General features: G+C 39.1%; 1 protein-coding gene across 1 annotated transcript in view; it reads right to left on the bottom strand.

The window, feature by feature from the left end:
• Positions 1 to 816: 816 nt before the first annotated feature.
• The window catches only part of scamp1 (secretory carrier membrane protein 1), a 49,896-nt gene continuing 28,337 nt past the window's right edge, over positions 817 to 22,375 (bottom strand). Inside the window, exons 2-9 of the mRNA XM_079835017.1 lie at positions 21,035 to 21,112; positions 15,245 to 15,355; positions 10,430 to 10,541; positions 7,788 to 7,916; positions 4,918 to 5,077; positions 4,694 to 4,795; positions 3,741 to 3,858; positions 817 to 2,936 (exon numbers count right to left, since the gene is read on the bottom strand). Of these exons, the coding sequence (XP_079691143.1) occupies positions 2,787 to 2,936; positions 3,741 to 3,858; positions 4,694 to 4,795; positions 4,918 to 5,077; positions 7,788 to 7,916; positions 10,430 to 10,541; positions 15,245 to 15,355; positions 21,035 to 21,112 (960 nt within the window). The 3' untranslated portion in view covers positions 817 to 2,786. The remainder of the gene's footprint in view (positions 2,937 to 3,740; positions 3,859 to 4,693; positions 4,796 to 4,917; positions 5,078 to 7,787; positions 7,917 to 10,429; positions 10,542 to 15,244; positions 15,356 to 21,034; positions 21,113 to 22,375) is intronic.

Raw genomic sequence — 22,375 nt, 5'->3', positions numbered from 1 at the left:
TACCATGAGTGCAGCGGCGCAATGATATTACAGAGCACCTGATCGATGCTAAGCTATGCTAAAAGTGCTACCGCCAGACCCGGAGATCAACTGAATGGATACAAAAACGGTAAAACTCAACTCTTTAACTCTAGGGGAGTTGGAAAATGAGCCTATTTAAAAAAAAAAAAAAAGTGGAGTGTTCCTTTAATTTTGAGCATTTTTTAGGTTTTCTATGTATACTGAAGAATTCCACTCATTTCTAAGGAGGTCGAATTGACCCACGAGGGAAGGATTTGTTACTTTTTATTACAACCACTTTTTGTGTATGTGTGTGTGTGTGTGTATTCATGGTTCAAATGTGATAAAAGTCCTAAGGTTTTGGACCACACAGATGAACTAAATTCAATTTCTTTTAAAAATTAGGATGAGGAGAGACGTTTTCTTATGACTCAACGTACAAAACCTCACGAATGATGTTACTGAGCTATATGGATGAATACAAATAATGTCTAATAATGTGTACATATTAATAAAAACTGTCAAATTTTCTGGAAAAAAATATGTATTTAGCCTAATATTATTACTAATAACAACTGAATAGCAATGCTAAAGTTACAGAACTTAGAAGATTCATGCATGATTTTATTTTTCTCCAGGTCTTAAATCAGCACTCAAGACTTCCCAAACTCTGAACATGAATAATCACGGTTTTAAATATATACAAATGTCACTGAAGACATCCAAAAAGTGCACATGTCATGCACATGTCAATGAAAATCAATACGTAAAAAATAAGACACACAGGTTATGTAGTTGTTTTTTTATTTTATTTTTGTGTTAATACAATAAATATACAAAACTCAAACTACTCAACATGCGACTAAGGGAGCGAGACAGGAGTGCGTTTGTACAGTACAATGAACTTCAGGACGACAGGCCACCGTTCTTTTAGTTATACAAAATATACAAATATCCCTCGATTCGGTTTTTAATCATGTCAGAGTAGCAGTAGTACAACCAGTGATGGGTTTCCTTCCATTCATCTCACGGGATCAGTGTTTCAACTAAGTTAGCTAACACCACTAATTTAAAAAAAGACAGCTTAAAGCCACGATCCATTGCATCACACACACAAGAGGTCACGTCGTCTCGCGCTCCCAACAGATTCTTGAGGGGGTTTGTTCCCGGTTTTAAATGAAAGCATTTCAAAACAAACCAAAACAGAGGAACATTCGGGTGCCGTTTGTTGAAATTTATATATAAAAGGAAGAACGACTTGCAGTAACACACACACACACACACACTCAGAGAACCGTACATGAATGAAAAAAATAAAAGATTCAAAAATGCACACACTCAATAAGATTTAAGGAACATATTGAAATAAAAGGAATAGTTCACTTTGGTGCACTATTCCTTTAACGTCCTTAAATGTGTTCGAAAAACCAAAACTGATGCAAACTCAATACTGAAAACAGGATGAACACACACTTTGTTCTCTCACACACACACACACACACACACACACACACACACACACAGAGAGTGTTGCTGAAAGGTTAAGATCAAGATCAATTTGCATCTTGATGCATATCCCAAAAATCGCAAAACGTGGCTGTCTCTTGGCGACAGTAACCAAGGCTACAGGGTTCTCTGCTCCAGTCAATAAAAAAACAGAGGAAAACAAAAAACAGAGGAAAACAAAAAACGCAGACAAATGATTGAGAACACGATTAAGGATCCAACCTAGCACGGCACGGTCTCACACACATCTGCAGGATAAATGTTAGCGATATGCGGTTTTGGGGACGTGATGCTAAATGTTTTAATGTTTTCCAGTTTATCCTAAATGCACGTTAGACTGGGAGAGATGATGATCCTCGGCCCGGCAAGCTTCCCATGCATGTGCAGGAATGTCTCCTGAGTGGTTCACGCGTTTAAGAATTAGTTTCCATTCCAAAAACAACTCCATTAGAAAGAAAAAAGAAGCCTCAGAATCATTCATATGTTTAAAATCAGTCAATACTTTATGTCATCATACAGGTTTGTTTATATATATATTTATATATTTACAGGTGAAGAGACCCTCTGAGGTGCGTGTGGAGCGTTTGCGGTCACATCCGATGGGCGTCTTCATGAACTGATGGCTCATTTGCAGGATGGTTGGGAGAATCTCGCCAAGAAAAGGTCATGTATATCCCAAATTTCAAAGAAAATAGTTTGCATAAATGGCCTTTGCATCATGACAATTATGCAAAACGGATTTTTTTTTTGCATTTCGGTAATGCAAAGAAATGCTTGCTTGTCACAAGAATATCCTAAACGCATGTCGTTTTCTTATTTTCTTTTGATTTTGAGATTAATTGCATAACTGTGTGAGATCGCTCATTTTACGAGTGTTTGTTTACGCGGAGACGATCGGTAAGACAGACCTGTGAGGGCGTAACCATTTCTTTTTTTTCCTTGGATCCCATAAAAGGACATTTGATGACATCACTTCCTGTTGTTTGACAGGGACAAACACCCAACAGTGAACATATAAAGTGACTCTTTATGCCGTTTACACACACGCTCGAGAGCAGACAGGCGCTCCACACACACACACTCCGACTAAAGATCAGGTCGGCGGGAGGGGAGGGGCTGTGGGCGGGGTCTCAGTCAGTCACAGGAGTGCATTAAGTCAATGAGAGTGGGTGTGGTCTTGAACAGCCGGTCAGAGCTGACGAATGGCTGTAAGGACGTTAGGAGGAATGAGGAGGGCGGGGTCAGAGTAGCATGGATGGACTCGAAGTTCTCTGAACCAATCAGATCTGCTCTTTGAAGGCTCCCCGGGCAGCGGTGGAGGCGGCGTTAGCGGCGGCGGTCTGCACCGTCTTGTTGGCCATGACGCCAGTGGCGAACTCCTGCTGCGCCTTCTCGAAACTGGCGCCAGTGGTTCGGTACAGCGCATGGACCTGCAAATAAACACACAATGGTTTGAGTGTACTGGAAATAACGCCTTCTGTATGTAGGTACTTGACACAACTAACCTGGTTACAATTAAATAACGGGGGAAATGTACGACTAAACTGTAAAAATGACAACTTCAATTTTGGGAATTTTTAATATGATCTGTTTAGTATCTATATAGTATTTATTAACATTTTGAATTAAGATTTTTTTTTTATATTTCGTTTTCATTTTAATTTGCACTTCAATTTAACATTTTTATTTTTTAAATTACAGTTTATTTTAATTTTACATTTTTAATTAATTTTATTTTTATATTTTCCATTTTCATTTTAATTAGCTTTTTATTTTAATTTTTCATGTTAATTTAACATGTTAATTAGTTTTTATTTCATTTTTCATGTTAATTTAACATGTTAATTAGTTTTTATTTTCATTTTTCATGTTAATTTAACATGATAATTAGTTTTTATTTCATTTTTCATGTTAATTTAACATGTTAATTAGTTTTTATTTCATTTTTTCATGTTTATTTAACATGTTAATTTGTTTTTATTTTAATTTTTCATGTTAATTAGTTTTGAAATACTATTTATTTGAAATAGCTTTTATTTTTATATTTTCAGCTTTTACTTTTATATCTTCATTTTATTTATTTATTTAATTTCTATTTAGTTTAAGTTTTAGGGATTTTATATTGTTTTAGTAATTTCAGTTATTCAACTTAAAAATTATTATTTAATTTCAGTTTATTATTATTATTATTATTATTATAAAAAAAATGAAATTTAGTGTTTAAAGTGAAGCACCTTTTTAAACATGATGAGAGAGATGACAGCCGATGCGGTGAAAAGGGCGGCAATCAGGATCATGATGATGCCGACGGGAATACTCGTGTTCAGCCCGGTCAGCGCAGAGATCCAGCCACTACAAACACACACATCATCAGACATTATATCACAGTTTATAATGGAACAACGTAAAGAAAGTGCCATTTTCAAAGAACATTTGTGTGTGTTTTTGATTGAATGCGTGTATAAGTGTGTGTGTGTGTGTGTGTGTGTGTGTGTGTGTGTGTGTGTGTGTGTGTGTGTGTGATGGGTAGGTTTAGGGGTGTGGGTGTGTGTGTGTGATGGGTAGGTTTAGGGGTGTGTGTGTGTGTGTGATCGGTAGGTTTAGGGGTGTGTGTGTGTGTGTAATGGCTAGTTTTAGGGGTGTGTGTGTGTATAATGGGTATGTTTAGGGGTGTGTGTGTGTGTGTATGTGATGGGTAGGTTTAGGGGTGTGTGTGTGTGTGTGTGTGTGTGTGTGTGTGTGTGTGATGGGTAGGTTTAGGGGTAGGGTTAGTGTAGGGGATAGAATGTAGAGTTTGTACAGTATAAACACCATTACGCCTATGGAATGTCCTCATAATGATAGCAAAACAAACCTGTGTGTGTGAGAGAGTGTGAGTGTGTGTGTGTGTGTGTGTGTGTGTGTGTGTGTGTGTGTGTGTGTGTGTGTGTGTGTGTGTGTGTGTGTGTGTGTGTGTGTGTGTGTGTGTGTGTGTGTGTGTGTGTGATGGGTAGGTTTAGGGGTAGGGTTAGTGTAGGGGATAGAATGTAGAGTTTGTACAGTATAAACACCATTACGCCTATGGAATGTCCTCATAATGATAGCAAAACAAACCTGTGTGTGTGTGAGAGAGTGTGAGTGTGAGTGTGTGTGTGTGTGTGTGTGTGTGTGTGTGTGTGTGTGTGTGTGTGTGTGTGGGTTCTCTCACCTGGCTCCCCAACCTGCAATGCCAATGGCTTGCAGCACATGGACACCAAACTGGCAGATATAGACGAAGAAGAACACAAAGAACCTAAAAGAGCTGTCACTCCTTCAGAGAGAGACCGAGAGAAAGAGAAAGAAAGAGAAAAGGGTTTCAATCTGAGTTCTCCATAAAGGTACAGTGTCTGCGTGTGTGTGTGTGTGTGTGTGTGTGTGTGTGTGTTTGTGTACCTGAACGCTCCATAAAGGGGTCTGTACCAGCAGACAAATGAACAGGGTGTAAACAGCATGAACCAGAGCATAGCCAGACCAAAATCCACTCCCCTCGTCGCATCTACACAGAACCACGACAAACAGCCGAATATATTGGCGAACAGCGTCCCCGTGTGGACTGCAAGAGAGTAACACGAGAGAAGAGACCATGAAGAAACATCACTCATGTGTCATTCTTATGGAATATAATGTTGAATATTTGCCATTATTCACTTTTTTTTGGAATACATATCAACTGTTTAACAACCTTAAATGCTTAAAATAAAAAAACTGAAACTAGAAAAAAAATTAAAATACTAAACTGCCCGAGCCATTTTTAATGTGTATGAATAATTAAAGTGGTCTAAACATTCACCATCTCTGTTACATTAACACAATCATTGCAAACTCTCTTCAAAGTCACTCAGAAGTTGCTCCATTAATAGTAGAGCTCTTACTGCTGCTGCTAAAAAAATTAAAAACATAACGGGAGCGCAAGTTGTACCCTATTCAAGGAAAAAGCTTCCAGTCACAGAGTCTGTCTACAACTGGAGTTTTGGTGTGGAATTTGCCAGTGTTACACCAGAGAGTTTCACCACATTTACTGCACAGATATCCCTCTCTGTCCCTGCCCAATCCCCTCCCAAATTCCTACACAACAAGGTCAGGCGAAATTTAAAGTCCAGTCTGATGATACTAGTCACATGATACCTCAAATCACATGATGCATGAAGGCTCCGCCCATCCCTTGCATGTCTAATACCATGTGAGTGATCTCCTCCGGTATGAAACTCATCAAATAGAAGTCAGTTTCTCTGGGAGGCACAAACTGTGCTGGAGTCTATAAAGTTAATTTCATTTCCCAAAAGTATTTTTATTACATATACCTACAACCTTCCCTAACAGACACGGACAAAACAGAGCACAATCACTAATGCACACCCTTTGTATTAGCAGCCAGTTAAAATCATCTTATTCGACACTTTTGTAGCACTTTTTCAAAGGGGTCTTGAACTGCACTGTTTTATAATGTTTACTGGGGTCCACTTATACTGCTAGTATGATTTTTACATCAAAAATGGTCATAATTTAGAAATAATAGGCATTTTTCCTACCCTGATTTTAGCCTCTGATTTGAACACTCTGTTTGAAGGGGCGTGTCTGCTGTGAAAGCCCACTGCTGTGATTGGCTGCTGTGAGACTTCAGTGTAAACGCCCTCTGCTGTGATTGGCTGCTGTGAGACTTCCGTGTAAACGCCCTCTTCTGTGATTGGCTGCTGTGAGACTTCAGTGTAAACGCCCTCTTCTGTGATTGGCTGCTGTGAGACTTCAGTGTAAACGGCCTCTGCTGTGATTGGCTGCTGTGAGACTTCAGTGTAAACGGCCTCTGCTGTGATTGGCTGCTGTGAGACTTCCGTGTAAACGCCCTCTGCTGTGATTGGCTGCTGTGAGACTTCTGTGTAAACGCCCTCTTCTGTGATTGGCTGCTGTGAAACTTCAGTGTAAACGCCCTCTTCTGTGATTGGCTGCTGTGAGACTTCCGTGTAAACGCCCTCTTCTGTGATTGGCTGCTGTGAAACTTCAGTGTAAACGCCCTCTTCTGTGATTGGCTGCTGTGAGACTTCAGTGTAAACGCCCTCTTCTGTGATTGGCTGCTGTGAGACTTCAGTGTAAACGCCCTCTTCTGTGATTGGCTGCTGTGAAACTTCAGTGTAAACGGCCTCTGCTGTGATTGGCTGACATCTTTGCATATGAAATAGCTCAGTATTACATGTGGAACACTCTTGATAACCTTTAGCACTTTTTACTATTACAGCTCTCAAGGTTAACTAATCGTGAAAAGTGTTGATTTTAGCATCATATTCAGATCGTGGCATGAAAGGTTGCAGTGATGAGCACTGTAGCCGATCACAGACATGTTGAGCGCATGAATGCAGTGATCTTGTCATAGATTTCTGCACACTAACGAATGCTTTCATCATAGCTAACAGTGCAAACACAATGTAAATAAGAGATTCGTCGATTATTACAGGAGTTTTGGCAAGAATCCAGAACTCAGTCACTGATAAACTCGCGCTGTTTGATTGACAGCTCCAAAGGGAGCGTTCTTTGATCGCTTTCTATATATTACTGAGAGAAACACTGTGAAGTTGAGCGTTTAGTCACTGGTTTGATTTACTGACACATAGACAAAGAACATCTGACTGTACATGAATTACAGATCAGACATTAGAATTCACACGGTTACTTACATGTTGCGGCATTACTGCCGAGATATCGTAAAAGTCTGTTTGCAAACCCTACGCCGAAATTGCAACTGATATACCAAAGAATCCACAGTGAAATGTACCGAATACAAATAAATAATGCTCAACTGAAACATTCACATTGTTGAAAATAAATAAGCACATCCCTAGCATTAGGATCCTTTGGAAGGTAATGTTATTTTTATTCCGTTCGTCTCTCCTCGTCATCTCACTAACACGCCAGTGGGCGGGGCCAAAGTTGTGATGATGAGGTAGGGGTTGATTTTCTTCTGCAGAGGCGGTCTTTCACCCATCTATGACAGGCACCTTCCACAATGAGTCATTCTCTGGGCTTGTTTACAGTAAAAGCTGTTTTTGGACTAATAAGGAAGTTTTCAGTTCTGAAACAGGATATTCTTATGGTATAATGACCTCTTACATGTCAAAAGCTCAAGGAAAATTTGATTTCTCAGTTCATGACCCCTCTAAGACTCCCACTGGATATGTAAATGGATTCTGTTGTCTGGCCTTTGTGGGCAGTATGTTTTGTTTCAGGCGGCTTTTGGACTGCTGGCATTATGGGATTGGTCGAGAGATACTCACACATCCAGAGATAGTACATGATCTTGACGGTTTTCTGGAACTCCACAGGTATATCCACCGTTATGTCATGATAGAAACACGGACCCACCGGAAACTTCTCTGGAAGAGGCGGCCAGTTGTTTTTCCTCCCTTGGAAACAGGAAGCAAACAGGAAAAAGCATTTAAAAAAGGAAAGAAAGAGGTGGATGATGCAACATGATGACAAAAGGTGGTTATCTGGGGTTCAATTGCAACAGAATAGTAATGTAACTTATTCATCTGCTGATCTGCTGACTTCTATGCAATTTTGGTCAGAATAAGCCGCAATCTAAGGGTGTGTTCACACTTGTAGTTCGGTTCTCTTGGTTCTTTCGTTCCGGACCAAAAAAGAAAACGATACATTTAGTCCTGGTTAGCTTAGCATTCACACTGCCAGTTTTAAGACCAAACCTAAAGATACAAAACAAACAAAATAACCAATTTCAGATGCAACAAGGAATCTGCTAATATAATAATGCATTTTTACTTTGGTTACAATTATTTATGAAAAAAACAATGCATTATAATGTACATTATGCATACCTTTATAATGCATTAAAGAAACAATTATCAATGTTGAAAGTATTTGTGCAGCTTCATATTTTTGTGGATTTATTTGCAGGATTCTTTGATGAATAGAAAGTTCAAAAGAACAGCATGTTTTAGAAAAGAAAATCTTCTGTAACATTATAAAGCGTCTTTACTGTCACTTTTGATCAAATGAAGACAAAATCTTACTCACTTCAGACTTTTGAACGGTAGTCTACATATGCTAATGATAATGCATGTACAAGAGATGACAACTACACAGTTTCATTACAAAGTCAATACTAAATTTAAAACTATACACACACACATTAATATATAACACACAGTCAAACCTAAATTTATTCAGACAGCTTCAACATTTTCTCACATTATCACAGTTTAACTGTGTCAGAACAAATTCATCTTGATAATGTCAGAAAACTCATAGAAAGGCATGTAATGGATTACAATCAACCAATCAGCTGACAGCTGTTCAATTTAAGTACACAGTTAGATAGGGATGCACCGATAGGATTTTTTGGGGCCGATACAGATTTTAACAAACAATTATTGGCCGATTCCGATACCGATATTTGTTAAATAACACTGTGCATATGCATGTATTATTATTACATTGAGACACAGCTAATTCTACTGTACAACATTAATCCTGTCACAATTACATAAACTGAACTTTAATTTTGAGGGGTTTCCGTGTGCTTCGAGTTCCTGTGTGTGTGCGTTTATGATATGACGATAGATTTTGTCAAATGAAACGGTAAAATGCTCATGAAGTGACTGGAGATGCATTCATGTTCTCATATTGAGGTGGCAGAGGCTGAAAAACACTGCAAGTTTCAGTGTGTGTGTGTGTGTGTGTGTGTGAGTGAGTGAGAGGAAAATGAAACCGCACATCTGTGTCATTCATTCACACAGACACATGCAGGATTCATAATTAAACAGTCTTTTTGTGGCTTAATATCCACAGACACTAGTATATATCACGATTTGATTAAGTGTAACGTTACTGACCAACGTTTTATTTATTCATCAAAACAAATTCCGTACCTTCCTTTTTATATGACTGGATTCTGTCTGCGTTGTCTGTATCGCGGAAATTAATACTTATGAAAGTTTAGTCGAGAGTAGTGAGCGAATTATTTTTTTGTTTGTTGGTCTTTTGTTGTTTGATTAATATTAAAACGCAGACAGCAGCGCAGCAGGAATATTACATTATAATCGTGGATTATGCAGCAGACATTATACAGCTCAGTGCCTTCACGCAGTTCATTAATAAACCATCAGTTTGTAATATCGGCCTTTTTCAGGATATAGCCGATATGCAGATGGTTGTAAGTTGATAAAAATATCAGCGGCCGATACATTGGAGCATCTCTACAATTAGATAATACCAATTTAGGTCAACCAATGACCAAGCAATGCTTCATTTTGTTCAGTCTGTGGTGTAAAAAACACTGAAGCAAAACATGGTCAGGTCAAAGGCCCTGTCCCAAATGGCACCCTAAGCCCTCACGGTCTTCCTCTGAGTCCGCACTTTCACGACGTAACGCCGCTTTGACTGCCGGGAAGAAGTCCGCTGCGTAGCTCGCACCAGTGCGGGCTCGGCAGAAGTGCGCATCGAGGGCGCATATCGACCTCAAAGGGGGCACCCTTCTGAGACCTAAAATGACAAATGGGACACCCTACGGTCTCGTGGACTTGACGGACACGCGGACGCAGAGGCCATTGTAAGTCCACAAGACCGAAAGTGCACATGAAGTGTGCCATTTGGGAAAGGGCCAAAGTGTCTGAATAATGTTGGTCCCAAATGTTTATCAATTTGACTGGTAGTTGAGGGTAGTTTGGGTATAATATGTCACAGTTTACTTTATTTTGCTATCCTCACTTACATAAATGAATTATAGTGTCGTGCACCCACTAGTAAAAAATTATATCTGGCGTCTGAATAATTTTTTGTTTGACTGCATAGTGTGTGGTAGGTTGCTTTACATGTCAGTAACTTCCTGTCTGAGTGGTTTCGAAGCAGAATAAGCTGTACAGCTTGGACCAGGCTTGACGCGAGGCTAATAACTCACCTCCTGATGCGTTGAGAGTCTGCATCTCTCGCTCCCTGCGGTCCAGCTCAGCTGCTTTTCTCTCCAGCTCCTCCTGTCTCCTCAATAACTCCGCCTGGGCTCGTGCCTGATCCTACATGCACAAAGACAAAGGCGTTAGAAACACAAAAACACAAACACTGCTCATAGGCGCAGCAGAACATAACTTCAGGACAGTTAACATCGCAACACACATCTGATTCCAAAGGCATTTTCTCAAAATGTTTACAGGACACAGCTGTCAGAACCATTATCAAACACATCAGACACTGACAATGCAAGTCTTCTCTTTTTTTATTCACGGTATATCTTATCTAATGAGTCGGTACTAGGGCTGGACGATTAACCGAAAACCAATCGAAACCGAAATTTAGAACCTCTAACCGACGTAATTTTCCCATGTCGGTTATTTAGGTTTTCACGTGACTCCGCCCCGTCAGTCACATCAAGTGCAGTTTGCAAGCACACGGAAAGATGCAGGAGCAGTTATCTGTGTTTATAGATGCTCAGAATTACTATGGTAATGGCATGTTTTACACAGTTTATACAGGCAAGTTAATCGCCGTTCTTATATGCGCTGATACACACAGAGACAGCACGCGCAAGCCCCAAAGCCAGATCACTTTTCACTTGCGTCCTCATGAAGTTTGTCAATTAAATGAGTTTAAAGGCTTGCCAGTTTGAACATTAAAGCGATTATGCACTATTCAAGAACAACGTTATGGAAAATTTTTCCGTTCAAGGCTCAGGAGCTGTTTTCTGTGAGACAGAGTGCCTCTGACAATGCGCGCCAGATCACTTTCACTTGCTTCCTCACAAAGCTTTGTCATTTGTATGTGTTTTAAGGCCTGCCAGTTTGAACATTAAAGCGATTTTAGTCCATCAGATGTGTATTATGTTGAACTAATGCCTGATATATTGTGACACACGAACACTCACAGACAGTAGTCCGCACATTTTGAAGATTGCGCGCAGAGAGGAGCGCAGAAACTCATTGTCAACGCTGCCCTGTGATTTATCACTAAAGTAGCTTAGAAACTCAACTGTTATATTGTTATATAATACCTTTGAAGTAAGTACAAACCACAGCTTCATAATTAATAGAGACGGTATTACTAATTCACACACGCAATCACTCTCTCATTAATGCGTTCAAATAAATGTAATGTAGGCCTATGTGCTAATTTATCTGTATCTGATGTTCAACAAACAGAAATCTGCCCCATAGACGATAACTGCTGAAAGTGAACCGTTTCCTTCAAGTATTTTAAAATCACAAAGAAATGCACTTAGAAAAAAATATCCCACCTTTAATAGTAGAAAATATTTACAGTACAAACCTTATCAGTGAACTATGACAGCAAAGCAAAATAATCAAATGTTCAATTAAGGTAAAATGTAAAATGTTCAATTAATCGAGATTTTTTATTTTTGGTCAAATCGTTACAGCCCTAGTCGGTACACACTGTAAATTTGAATATGCCAACCCATATCATAACCGAGTACGGCAGAACATCTTCTGACCTCAAACAAAGTGGGTCTTGCTACATTGCCGTTCAAAAGTTTGGGTTTGGTACGATTTTTTTATGTTTTTGAAAGTCTCCTATGTTCACCAAAGCTGCATTTATTTGATATAAACAGTAATATTATGAAATATTATTACAATTAAGTATTACAATGTAAAGTTTCCTGTGATCAAAGGAACCATTACTCGAGTCTTCAGTGTCACAAGATCCTTCAGAAATCATTCTAACATGAGGATTTGTTGCTCAATTAATAAAAATATTAGAATAGCCTATTACTTGAAAATGCAATGTTTAATTAATTGTGAAATACTTAAAAGCTTCATGCCATCGCTTTATTTCCTTTAATCATTAAAAAATATGAAATATTAATATAAAATAAAGTAATGTAATATTAACACAGGTATTTAATGCATATCTTGTCAGTACAGCAACACAATAGAACATCATATTTAATATTATCATCAGAAACAGTATTACCAAATAAAACCACCAGTCACAACATAAAAACACCAAGCATCACCGAATCCAAGTCTAAATGTTTTGATCGGCCACTCACCTTAATGACTACTTTAGAGTCGAATAAGACATTGCAGGTAGGAAATGACACAGCTGGTGAGATCTACACGATTTTTGGCTGGTTATAATATGTAGCCTGACTGAACATTTCAAGCTTCTACTTCCATAAACAGAACTGGTTGTAGTGTACATATTGCATGGTATTTGAGAGTTTATTGTTTGCACACTATACTGTTTAGCAAATAGACACAGTAGAGTTTTTTTTATGTTCTTTTTTTATTAACAATTTTCAAAATCCCTAAACCTTCGGCATGTAAAGTCTTTGCTGAAATGACAGACAGTCAGGCAAGTTTTAACCAAAAATACCAACCACACATGGGCCTTGACTCATTTACAGCAGCGTCCCAGATTATAATTTTAAGAATCACTCTAAGCCAATCTGTTGACGCATACTGTCCTTGTTTCTGGGTCATTTTAAGGGCTCAGAAATCCCCAGCTTTCCCTGAAGGCAGCATCATGTGACACACACGGCTTAATCAAGCCGGTGGGCAACAAGTTCTTTTACAAGCCTTCTGTTGTCACCCTGAGGCTGAACTCCTCTTCTCTGCGTCCTGCACACTGAAGACTACAGCGACAGACAGTGAGCCCAATAACAGCAGGTTCTAATTCGCCCCGGATCACCTTGTTGTGTCCTAACTCAGAGCACCTGACGTCACCACACAGAGCCGGAGCTAGTGAGTCATCTGATGCACACCCAAAGTGTCCATATGTCTAGAGCGTGGCATCCCATCTTCCTCAGGCATGCTGAATTATACAGCATAACTGCACTCGTGAGCCGACCGGCTCCGAGCTCTTGCCTGCTGGAAGCTTCTGTTGTCCTTCTGAGCATTTGGGTGAACATTTCTGTGATATCAAGAAGGATTTTCGATGCAGAGTACCCTCTTGCCGAATAGGAAACACATTTAAAGTACTACACTTACAATGGCAGCTTTCCATGATATAGCCACCACAACAAGGGCTGCATGATTAAATGAAACCGCAAAATGGCTTTGTGAGATTATCAAATCACAAAGACTGCATGTTTCAGAGTGAAGTGTGGCACTGTATTCTTTTACACGCGAGCAGCTCATGATCCGCCAGTGTTTTCAGTGTTTCAGAGCGGTTCGGCTCTCTGCATTTGTTCTGAGTTTGTAGCACTTATAATGTGCATTTAGGGCCCTGTGTCCACTAGGGATGGAACGATTATCGGTTTCACGATAAACCACTGTAAAATGTACTGACGGTTAGTAATATCGTTTAAAATTGAATTATCATTAAAACCGCGCGTGATTATCACGATTTTGAAAACTCGCTGTAAATCTTGTCTAGTCAGCGTCAGTCTGGTGCAGCCCAACGCTGTTTTTTGAATGAGAAGAAATGGCAGAAGGCAGTGACAGCACCGGGAGATTTTCAGCCTTTTAAAAGGACCAAATCTGAGGTGTGGTCATATTTTGGCTTTTACAAAAGTCCCGAGGGAAACTTAATCGAAGATGGTCACCCTGTCTGCAGAACATGCCAGAAGAAAGTCGCTGCAATAGAGGGAAACACTTCAAAACTACGAACGCAAGGCTAGTGGACTTTGACCTCAATACCAAAACTACGTCTGGGAAATAATAACGTGAAGTTTCAGCCAAAGACGAACAAACAAGTTCAAACAAGACTAGGGTGACATTTAAGGGATAATAATCAGGACTTGACATTAACAAACGCCATTTGCGGGTGTATTTCGGCTGTGGCGTGTAACACAGTCACTCACACTAGAAATGTTGGCGGTTTTTTACTGGTCGCGAGAGTTGAAAAATGTTCAACTTTGGGTAAAACGCAGCGCTCATCACTGTCAGTTTTTACCCAGCCGTCCAATCACAGTTGAGGAGGGGCGGGACAAATACCACACAGACCAACTGCCACATTCTGCTTGTACAACGTCAACAGATGACAATAACAAGCACAAATAATTTAAAACAAGAGCCAGAGCAAATACTTTATATTGCATCAGCATTTTTTTATATAGAATCAATACAGAAACAAACTATCTGTGAAATGAGACTAGTAAGACTTCCGCGTATATTCTGTATCATAACGAGCAAAGAGTCTCAACTGAAAAAACTGCTGCGCTTCCAAAACGCTCTAAAGCGTTCACAGCAAGGCGTTGTCAGCAGAGCGCCTGCCGTTTTTAACCGGCTAAAAACGCTTTGGTGGACATGCGGCCTTAGGAACACAACTTATGCATAATAAAAACTGTCTGCTGTCAGCAAAAGAGAAGCTTTTAGGTGCTCCCTGTGGATTTTTTTGCCAAAATAAAAGTTTAAAAATTACATAAATATTAGTATTGCAATTGTACAGGTTTGTATGTTTTTCAACTTTATTATATTATTTGTATTATATTATTATTATTATTAAATGCTCAACTTTTAATTTTACAGTGAAATATTACAAAAGCCGAAAACAAGTAGTGCAAACCAGGGGAAATATTTATTTATTTATTTATTTTTTTCATGCAATCAGACCCCCGACCCCCATCGTTCAGCCCTAACCAAAACGTAGCAATATCAGGAAAGAAACATGACGCAACTCTCTATAAAGCACTGTTTATCCCTGAGGACATTAGTACCATCTTAAACGGATGACTTGAAGAATGCAAACTTAAAATTTCTACTTTGAAACCCACTTGGGTTCTTTACTTCCATTTTAAGTGTATGAAATGAGGTGCATGTACCTGTGTCTGCTGAGGTTGAGTGTAAGCTGGCGGTTCTTCAGTGGGTTTCATGATGGCCGGCTGTGTGTTGGTTGTGGGCGGGACTGATTTAGGGGCGGAGCCCGGCGGGACCTGTAATGCCACAAAATAAAAATGTGAGACAAAACGTCCTACAAAACACCACATGATTTCATCTCAATCACAACACACACAATATCAACATAACCTTTCCTGTCATTCATAAATCCAGACTGACGGAATGTGTTTGCCGCTGTTTTGAACGTTCTGGATCATTCAGAAATGAAGCAATTTATGTGCACAATTAAGGAAAGGGAAGGAAAATGTAATATAAATACCTTCAGTCGACTGAGGGGTTTGTGCTGTGAGTGTGGGCTGTTCTGGGCAGCGAGCCCTACGCTGGTACAGCATCACTAGTTATACCACGCTGTGAATGATGTTTTGTTGGTACTGTCTGTATGTATGTTTGTTTGTTTTTTGTCTGTATCGCTCTCTTTCAGTTTCTGGTTACGTTCAGAAAAAATATACTACTTGAAATATGCAAATATGTATACAGCACACTGTATGTAACATTTGGGTGACCAACTACATTTGGCAAATGTGCAGTATAAAACCAAGCACACCACATGGAACACTATATCCCACAATGCAATGTACTCGACTTGACCTTCAATTACCAGCATGATAAAAAAAAAACAAGCATATTCTCTGTTTTGATTCTCTGTTTTATTGCACACAAAATGAAATAGTATTTTAGCTTTAGTTTAGGGTCCAATTCTCACTAATTGCTTATTAACATGGATATTACTAGGATATTGGCTGTTTATTAGCACTTATACATAGGGGTGCTCCAAATGATCTGCTACAGATCGCTATCGGCCGATAATCGCTTTGGGAAGTTTGATCGGCGGTCTCTGTAAAGGCCGATCTCATGCTGACGACGCATAAAGACGACGCATATATACATATATATATACATATATATATATATATATATATATATATATATATGCTACAAATATTTTTTGATCTATGATTCTGCATTTACAACGCTTATCTATTTTGATATGCCATATTTTTGTCCCGTGCTAGTTATCACTGTCAATTGCAATTTCGAGCAAGTGGTACTCACTGCAGAGTCAAATGACATTCAGCTCCTCCTCTCTGGAGCTCCAGTGGGGTGGAGGGATAGAGTTGTGGGTAGGGTTAGGGTGTGGTTGGATATTCTAGCTCCACCCATTAGCCACAAATTACATTCGCCTCTCCTCTCTGGAGTTCTAGTGGGGAGGAGCTACATGTACAATCCACCCATTTGCTCTGCAGTGAGCAGCCTCTCATTCGAGAGTGAATCATGCATTAATATTCATGTAGACATCACTTCCAAAACATGAAAAACAATACTTTTATAAATGGATTATATAGCTATAGCCTTAAAAGCCCGAAAGAGCACTCACTTTACAATCATTAAGCTGTCACCATTCTCAGTTCGCAATCTCACAGCGTTTCATCAAAATCAGTAAAGTTGTCTACACTGAATAATGAATCTCTTACTTACACGTGTCTTTGTTAATGAGAGAATTCATGAGAGTGAGCAGAACTCAGCACTGAATAAAAACTCCTGTTTTGAGCGGTGAGTGGATTCTTCTAACTTAAACACCTCTGATTGGCCATTGCGTTCGAGAAATCAATAAGCATGCCTATGATTGGCTACATTTCTCAGCGCTGCCAAACACGCTGTACAATGAACATCTCACGTTCTCCAGAGCGCAAACTCAACGCAATGTTTGCCAAATCTGTTTCGCCAATATTATTACACTATAGATCCTTTTCGCATTTCCGGGTTTCTCATTTTTTTGTGCGCCCATTTGCTCAAATAGCAAAAGAAAAACTCCACAATAGTGATTTCACAACTTTCAAAAAGAGGGAAAAAATATGTTAATATGTTAACATTAATCCTACCAATACCTAAACTTAACCACTACCTTATTAACTTTTAATAAGCAGTATTTAGGAGTTTATTGATTCTTGTTAAATGTACTCCAATCCTTTTGTTACAGTGTGCATTTATTTCTGAGATGAATAAGTGAATGGGTGCCAACATGGTAGCATTATACTGTTTGAAAGCAGACTTTCACACACTATTTAAAAAAAACAGTAGTATATTGTTCAGTATGTAAAAAAATAAAAAGCACTTCTAAACACAGATGGCCAGCCAGAGTGTGTTGGCAGATGGTATTTTCGACCTGTTCTGTCCTTCGAAAACTTGCACACCTGTTAATTTTGTACACAATAAGTTGCACATCAGAAGACAACATTCACAGCATTGTTCACACTGCGAGATTATCAAACTCGTCAGATCACTGTTCTTTTCACACTGCTCGACTATCAGGGGTAGCATTCAGTTGCTGCTCTGCTGCTGTACAATTACACATGCGCAAAGTGACAAGGAAATAACGCAAGATCACGCGTCCGTCAGACTGGAGTTCTCAAGCAAGACTGTATTTGTTATTAAAAATGATAGCCTGCAAGAAGCTTGCGATCCAAATTGTCTGTGCGCTGAAAAGGATAAAAAGAAAAAAAGATTATGGAGGAGGAAATGGTTGGGGAGATGTGGGGAGCAAGGATTGTGTTCTGCAAAGAGAGTTGGAGGAAAATAATTTTGCACCGTGCTGCTGTTGAGGCTGGTTAAGCAAATGTTTGTGCGATGTTTCTGTTTGGTAGAATTGTAAATATATCTATTAAAATACTGATATTGTGGTCCTGCCCGAACTTCCCGTTTGCCCTGTATCTTGCTCTCTCATTGGCTGTAGGTCATCGCCGATGTCATTTTCAGTCAGAACACATTTCGCACTAGGGCTGGGTATTGACACAAATTTCACAATTCAATTTCTACTTCAATTTCGATTCACAAGCTTGCAATTCGATTCAATTCCGATTCGATTCAATATCCATAATTTTGGATATATATATTAGGTACAATATCTTGCAAAGTTTCTCAAAGGAAACTAAAAATTAACTAATGCTTTAACTATGGGAGTCAGTCGGTACTACATTACTATAATATTAAAGGTAAAATTGTATACAAACTTAAATTACACTCATTTATGTTTTTTTTTTTTAAATAATAAAGTTATAATATTAAAGGGATGGTTGACCCAAAAATGAAAATTATGTCATCATTTACTCACCCTCAAGTTGTTCCAGACCTGTACTTTTCCAGACTTTTGGGTGAACTATCCCTTTAACTTTACAATCACATAATCATATTTCAACTCCCAATTTGTTTTTTGAAATATAAACATTTAAATGGTGGCTGTCATAAAAACTTGCCAGATTAATTCAAACATGCATTAAATATTGAAGAACATTAAAAATTATAATGAATATGTAATGTGGTGCATATATTCATGAAAATTCTCCCCTCTGAGTTAATTTTTATGGATATGGTTTTTCTGAGGTAAATGTGACGTTACAAGACACATTGTTTACAAGCTGTTTTACGGACGTCTTTCTGCGATTGAAACGCTGATTGAGAGATTACATAAGACATGATACAGATTTCTGTAAAGCCGGGTGCACACTGTGCGATCTATTATAGTCCTTTATGATTGTTCCTTGTCAGACTGTACGAACATGATCCCTGCTGTAAGTCATGTCACACTGTAAGATATAAGTTGCCATTAATGTCAGACTGTACGATAGTCAAGGCGTGCTAAAAACGGACACACGCAAAAAAAACTTTCCAGAGTTTTATATCATCAATCGATGGTGCGTTCGGTGACAGTGAGCTACATACAGGACTGAAATGGTGACTACATAGAACTCTCATTTTGGTCATAGTTTGCCTTGAAAAACTAAGATAATTTGACGGTCGTTGTAGGAGAAGTCACACTGCAGGACTGTGCGCCAAATCTTCTGACACTGCCAGAATTTCGTCTGAGGTCAAATTTGATCGCAACTGTCATTAATCGGCTGTCGGTGAACATGTCAAACTAACTATCAAAGACTTCAGATTTTAGCCTAGGATCAGAGGAATCTTTTAGGATTTGCTAAATTTGTCCCAGACGACCAAATCGTGGCCAAAATTGTACTTTAACACAACTTTCAGATGTTCATTCATGTTTATTTCGCGCTGTATCTGGTATTAAAGTGGAGATGATCCGTTCATCTTCTCTAGAGCTGAGCTGCGCCAGAGCGATCTCACGCCACAGCACCAAAACGGCATTAATGTTTTTGAATTTCGTAATAAAATGGACGACTTTGTTTCGTATGGATGGATGGATGGATGGATGGATGGATGGATGGAATGGAATGGATGCTTTATTCATCCACTAGGGAAATTCAGGTTTCCAGTAGTAACAAATAAAACAGTAAAACAAACATAAACAAGACAAGCAGCCCAAAACGATATTATGCCCTGCTCACAAGGATGATTTAAAAAGTCGTTTCGCCTGAGGAACAAAAGATGTCCTCAGTCTGTCTGTAGAACAGGACAGGGACAGAATCCTGTTGCTGAAGGTGCTCTTCTGCTTAGAGATGGTACTATGCAGTGGGTGATGGACGAATGTCATCAGGTCTCCAGACCGCCATAAATTCCTGTAAGGTCAAAATACCTGTGAGATCATAGAAATATATACATAGATGCCTCATTCGACCGATCCACGCAGGCACTAATGAGGCATCTATGTATATGTCTATGATCTCACGGGTATTTTGACCTTACTCGCAAGAAGTTATGGCGGTCTGGAGAGCTGATGACATTAGTCTGATATGAGGTGAAATAATAGCATAAATACTGTTCGTTTTCTCGCAGAAACCGATCGTTTCATGTCTTAAGACATCAATGTGTCGTCACGAGCCGCAGGGTTTAATTTGAAGTTGTCTGTGCATGTTTTTTTTAATCTTATAGAATTAGACCCCATTGACATGCATTATAAAAATCTTCATTTGTGTTCTACTGAAGAAACAAAGACACCTACATCTTGGATGCCCTGGGGTTAAGCAGAAAAACATCACATTTTTGTTTTTGGGTGAACTATCCCTTTAATGCTGCCCCCCCGGCATACCACAGCATAGAAGAGGACGCTAGCGATGACCGTCTGGTAAAACATCTGATGCAGTTTTTTACAGATATTTAAGGACCCCAGCCTTCTAAGGAAATAGAGTCGACTCTGTCCCTTCCTGTAGAGGGCATCAGTGTTCTTGGACCAGTCCAGTTTGTCGTCCAACTGCAGACCTAGATATTTGTAGGTCTGAACAACCTCCACACAGGCACCTTCAATGGACACAGACTGCAGGTGGGGCCTATGCCTCCGGAAGTCGACCACCATTTCGTTGAAGCTTTAGGTGGAACTACACCACCTAACAAAGTCCTCAATTAGGCTCCGATACTCTCCCTCATCTCCATTCTTAATATTATTGCGATTTATTGGATGGGAGACGCGCTACAATCTTCTGTTCATTCATCAACTGAAAACAATATGACTAATCGATTCTTGGGGTTTAAGAATCGATATCGATTGGTGACAATGAGAATAGATCGAGAAATCGATATATTTTCTACCCAGCCCTATTTGCATGCCAAATATCTCATGGGCATCGGCGACTCGTCTGCGCTTCTCTCAGATCGCATCTTTGATAATTCACACTGCGTGAACGAGCACCGATTTGTCTATGATTTCAGTTATTTGTCTGCGATTTCGCAAAACCTGTCAGTGAGTGAAAATCAGGCCTAAACTCGTGCAGTGTGAACTCGGCATTAGTGTCAGTTTGTCTGTGTACTGGGTCTCTCACCGGCTTTGAGTCTGTGAAAGGGTTATACTCCTCCAGGCCAGGTGGGGCAGTCCGCGTTACTTGTGTCACTGATGGATCCTGCAGAAAACACAGAGAGGAAACAGCTTTTAAGTATTTGTCTTTAACTAGGATATTTTTTTACACAATGTCGAAGGCTCAGACGAGGCTTTGTGACTCAACTTGTTATGCATCTTCTTGCATTTTATCTATCCAAGTGCTCAGAGCTCCAGCAAACCAAAACAAAATCATAGTGTGTCTTGTGATCGCACTTATCAAATAAAGCACTTTCTGGTGTTTTGGCTAGTTATGAAACTAGCCAATAGTTTCATAGTTGGTCAGTTATGAAACTGAACAGTGTAGTTACAGAGGATAAAAAAACACTTTTATTTATGGTAACTGTGCAGTTCACACATCAGCTGCAGAGTAAAATAACTTCACAGCAAGACCATTTACTGAGACTAAACATATGATACGACCACCCACATGAACACTACTCAACTCAGCAACAGCTGAACTACTGCTGTAAAACAACAACAAAACCAGCACTAAACAAACTTCAACTTTGGCTGCTGCTGATAAGGGCACGGTTATCTTGACTAATGTCACACAGATGTTGGAGATCTCGGAGAACTCCAGAGCGAGCCGAACTAATCCTGACGCCCAGCGCTGAGTCTGCATCAGATTAAAGCTCAGAACAACAGAGAGAGAGCAAACACGTGAGCGGAGCAGCTCATTATGCCACGCTTCACCGAGGAAATACTACACATTCTGTCCTCCGTTTCCACAGCCCACAACATCAGGAATATCAGACGGAACCTGTAATTTTCTCCTGCCTGATTCCAGTAATTTACGCAGAGCAAAAGTTATAAATAGATGAGTGGGAGAGATCAACCCTGGTTCGGAGCAAAGATTACGAGAGGTCGACCAATATTGCCTCTCTATAACCGATACCAGTTATTTTTAAATATCTGACAACAATATACAGAATTTAATATAGTTTTAATTATGCTTTTATAATTTAACCATTAGATGGCAACAATACAAAACACATTCATTATTATTATGAATATTATTGTGGTTATTATTATTAATCAACAACAGAAATGATAAGGATAAACATAAAAATAATAAAATACTAATATAATAATTATTATTAAACAATATTTCAAATTCTGCATATTGTTATCTCTGACATTGTTTTATTTCTGCTTTAACCATTACACGTATTATTATTACTATTATCATCAACAACAAAAATTTAAACAATTTTGCAAAATTATAATTATTAGTAACAATACATACATTCAGAACTCATTAAAACAATTCAGCAAATTATTATTA

Source organism: Gobio gobio (assembly GCF_949357685.1).
Source record: "Gobio gobio genome assembly, chromosome: 14".
NCBI classification, from domain to species: Eukaryota; Metazoa; Chordata; class Actinopteri; order Cypriniformes; family Gobionidae; genus Gobio; species Gobio gobio.
Note: the sequence above shows the minus strand (reverse complement) of the source record. Positions and strands in the feature narration are given on the sequence as shown.